General features: G+C 46.9%; 1 protein-coding gene across 2 annotated transcripts; it reads right to left on the bottom strand.

Annotated features, from left to right (window-relative positions):
* Nucleotides 1-1,559: 1,559 nt before the first annotated feature.
* On the bottom strand, nt 1,560-2,947 carry LOC123050699 (uncharacterized). 2 transcript variants are annotated; one of them, XM_044473455.1, is made up of 3 exons: nt 2,822-2,947; nt 2,039-2,137; nt 1,560-1,935 (listed from the first exon to the last, which is right to left on the bottom strand). In XM_044473455.1, the coding sequence occupies exons 2-3, from the start codon at nt 2,130-2,132 to the stop codon at nt 1,796-1,798; spliced, it is 234 nt and encodes a 77-aa protein (XP_044329390.1). In that variant the 5' UTR covers nt 2,133-2,137; nt 2,822-2,947; the 3' UTR covers nt 1,560-1,795. The 2 variants fall into 2 exon arrangements, with proteins under 2 accessions (XP_044329390.1, XP_044329391.1); XM_044473456.1 differs by having other exon boundaries at nt 2,039-2,134; nt 2,822-2,921.
* Nucleotides 2,948-4,210: the final 1,263 nt, after the last annotated feature.

The following is a 4,210-nucleotide window of genomic DNA, read 5'->3' on the forward strand; positions in this document are numbered from 1 at the left end:
TACCTACACGCTGGCGTAGAAGCGAAGACTCATCCAGTGGATCACGAACCCGGCGGCGGCGGCACCCTGTTCTTCCCCCAATTCATGTATCTGAGATTGTAATCCACTATTGCTACAAGAATTCGTATGTGAGAGTCATAGATCGAGACTTCTCTGCAATTCTGTGGCATAATTTTGAGTTCAACTGAGGTCTATGAGACCTAGTGTGTACCAGTGCGTTATAGCCTGGTGTAAAGGCTGGCCATGGTATTTCATTTGATTGTTAGAGCAATTTGTATGCTGATCTTCGTGTGACAGGGCGGCCATAGCCTTTCGAAAAAATAATAATGATACCGGGACTGTGCAACTGTGCAAGGAAAATATGGTTTGTTCCTAGTAAATTTGTATTTTGTGATATGTTGTTTTTGTTAGCCGGGCAGGATTACTAGATATGTAATGGTATGCTCATTCTATTTTCTCCCCCTTGTTTTATCATCACAGACTGATCAATGGACTTGTAATCTTGTTCACATAAGGCGGTGCTTAGGATAAGGAGTGAACTCTCCTCGGCGGCGACGGACGCATACTTCCAGGAAAATGGCTTCCAACGTGTACACACGCCCATATTAACCACCAGCCACTGCCAGGGTGCTGGCGAGATGTTCCAGGTCACCACCTTGTTCAGCCAGGCCGAGGCTGGAAAAGGAGAACAAGGAGAACCCTGCTCCATCGCAAGCAGACATCGACGCCGCTAAGATGGTTGTCAAAGAGAAAGGGGACATTGTCGTGCAGCTCAAAGCTGCGCAAGCTACTAAGAAAGAGGTCGGCGCCGCTGTGTCGGAGCTCAAGAAGGCGTGTACTGCAAGACTCCAGCTGAGCCTAAAATAAATGATATGCCCCTCTAGAGAGGGGCTGATATAATTATGATAGTGTGCGAATGCGCATAACCGCAGAATTCTGTCTTTTTTTTCGCTTGTCCTTTTGTCATCATGTGTTATGTTCGCCCCTTTCTTGTGCTTCCCATAGAACCAAACAAATTTTGAAATCTGATGTTCCAGTTACCATCTCCCAATTTTACAGAAATCTGCATGTAAACCATTTCAGCAGATCAATAACGTTGCGTCATGTGAATGGCTTGTGGTCATCATGTTACCTTTTTCAAAACACAAAGTTCTGCTGCTCGCACAGTTCTTGTCAAAAACGAAAAACATTATGAAGATCACATGCACAGATACTTGTACTAGTGTTGGGCCATATATATTTGGGCTTCAGTGGGCACTGATGTGCTGCAATACTCCAGCTGAGTCCAGCATTTTCAGCAGGTATCACAGAATGATATGCAATCTAACAGCAGCAGATGAATGTTTTTCAATAATAGTTTAGGATTGCAAATAACAACAGATGATGAATTATTTTCAGCAATGGTTTACCATTGTGCATAATAACAGCACAAGCAAAAAGAATTATAGTGTACCACCAGTCCACCATGCTAAAAGTCAAAAGCAATAGGCTCGTTAACATCACAGCATAAACTTGGAGCATCAGATCAGAAAGAAACACAGCACATGAAAGACAGTGCGGAAACAACAATGCAGTTATTTTTACTGCCTAGTGGATAATTACACCGAGGAACAGAGTTCATCGAAAGGCGAGCGAGCAAGCGGTAAAGCACCTCAAAGTTGCTCACGCAAACTGAAATTCATAAAACAAAAGAGTATACCCCAACTTTCAAGTCCCTTTTATTAGGAACTTCAAAACCCTAGAAAAGGAACTTGGGATCCCATGGTGGGAGCAAGATGCCGCTCGTGCCACCTATTCAAGGGTGCTTGACGATGAAGTTCTGGCGGCTGATGGGGTTCATGATGACCGGCGGCCCAGCAGTGCGAGGCCAGGCCTGGAACTTGGCGTCCGTGGCCTGAAACCACTCCTTGTCGGTCGCGGTCTTGCAAACAGTGCCTATTTCCAAAAGTAAGAAGCAGCGATTAGATGGATCCTTACAAGAGGTTAGGCACAGGCATGCATCCTATGGGCATGTATGTAACAGCATGGTAGTACTCACCTCCAAAGATCTTCTTGTCAGAAACGATTGTGTCGCAGACGTACGCAATGCCAAGGGATCCGACCAACGCGCCGATGATGCACTTTGTCGCCATTGCTACTGCACAATGAAGAGACGAGCAGCACATAAGTATTGTCAAATATAATGCATGCACATGCGTGTAAAATGGCCAGGAAGCATGGCAGGCCACCCCCACTGGCCACTAAGACAATCAGTTGCTTTCGTGATTCGCGTAGACATCGACATGAGCAAGGGTGCAGAACAGAATCAATCCAGTTGAACACAAGATGGTAGAAGAGAATCAATCCAGTTGAACACGAGATGGATCCATTGTGGTATTATTGGGCAAGTGAAGGGGCATGCATCTAGTGCACATCATGTGGAAGGGTGCAGATGAAGTACCGGTTGTTTGTTGCCCAACAGAAACTAATTAAGAGAGATTATGTTCTCTTTTCAACATGCATATATATCTGGTGCGTGGATGTGTAGAGATTTAATAACCACCCAAAGCTTGTTCGCCGGCGAAAATTAGCCAGATTTGTGCCCATTTCAACATGCATCCTAGACACAGCAGACATGTATCATCATATTCAAAAAATGAAACCAGGCACGCATGAACAAGCACGATTCGAGATACACACACACAGCGCACCGCGACGCGGGCTTCGACACGGATCAGGCGGGAAACAGCGACATGTGACACAGATTTGCGGCAGCGGCGAATCGGGGGAAAGGACGGGCCACCGGAGATCCGGGCGTGGCGGGGGGAAACAGCGGGTTTACCTGGCCGGCGAGGTGGGCGGGGGCTTCGAACCCTAGGAGGGGAGGACGCGGAGCGCGGCGAGGAGAGAGAGCTACGGGGAGAGATCGAGGAGGGAAGAGAGAGGTGGGTAATTAATAGCGAGGAACTGAGAGGTCCATCTGGAGGGAGAGGGATGAGGATGCGCGTGGGGCCGGGCGTGTGCGGAGCCGTGTGATCTGGAAAGAGCGGTGGGATGGGTCTCTGTGACGTGGAACCGAGGACGGAGAGGCCACGTCGACCACAACTAGAGTCTGAAGAACTTTTTTTTTTTTTGCGGAAAGAGTCTGAAGAACAATTGTTCAATGTAAAATTTGTCTTAATACAATTGAGTACAATTTTTTGCAAACTATCAAATGGTTGGGAAACTAAGAATGAAAATACGCCGTGCGTGGTAAATTAATAATAATATTTTTTTTAGAGATACGGTCCAACTCAACCTCAGCATCTCGCTAAATGGCCAACCCGCAAAATCAATTTACGGTTAGCCCTAAATTGATTTTGCGGGCATGTTTTGCCCGGCGGAGAATAGATACAGTAAATTTAAAAACTTAAAGATAACATGTTCGCATTACAATCCGGACCTCGCCGGAGTTAAACACACACACATAGTTCATCACTACACACACGCATCCTAGACGGGGGAGACGGCGGCGGTTCACGACGGCTTCACGCCGAGGTGGTACTCGCAGGAGGACTTGTACACCGTGTACGTGAGCTGGTACTCCGCGTCCACCTCCTCGAAGCGTACAGCGACACCCTCTTTGCTAGTGTCGATCGCCTCCTTCGCGACGAATCAGGCCTTCTCAGAGTAATTGTGGAAAAAAATCTGTGGCTCAAAGTAATAATATTTGATTGGAGCATAAATGTGTCTTCTGCATTCACATCTATGTACTTGCGATTTCACAAACACACCCTGTTGAAACGAATAAGTTTGCAACATCTCATTAAATTGCACTTGCGTGCTGTAGTACTTGCCACTTTTTTTTAGAACGAAGGTTCAAGGGGGAGCCCGGCTTTGAATTAACAAAGCCATCAACCGGCCAGGATTACAACCATTGCATTACAAACTCGAACAAACAAAAAACAAGAACACGGCAAGATACAAGGGTGCTGGTAGGCAACTCTCAAAACCTCACTCACTACAGCTAGTAAGATAGCACAAGATAAGCACAGCTGAAGCACGCAGAGGCCCTCGTCCATACAGGAATCACCAAGGAAGAAGAAATAGGGCTCCGGGAAGCGCCTGCTGTCGAGGATAGGCTATGCCGGCACCAAACAACCAGACCCTGGAACAACATCTTCATCCATTCCCACTGTCGAAGAAGGCCCCTGCCTCCTCACCTGGCTCGAAAAGTGTACTTACCACTTAG

Source organism: Triticum aestivum, chromosome 2D (assembly GCF_018294505.1).
Source record: "Triticum aestivum cultivar Chinese Spring chromosome 2D, IWGSC CS RefSeq v2.1, whole genome shotgun sequence".
NCBI lineage: Eukaryota > Viridiplantae > Streptophyta > Magnoliopsida > Poales > Poaceae > Triticum > Triticum aestivum.

Bases quoted from the DNA above. Each gene is read 5' to 3' on its own strand.
- LOC123050699 (XM_044473455.1), bottom strand. From the start codon at position 2,132: ATGGCGACAAAGTGCATCATCGGCGCGTTGGTCGGATCCCTTGGCATT. The intron at 1,936-2,038 runs GTGAGTACTACC...TTTTGGAAATAG, and splicing joins TGACAAGAAGATCTTTGGAG to GCACTGTTTGCAAGACCGCG.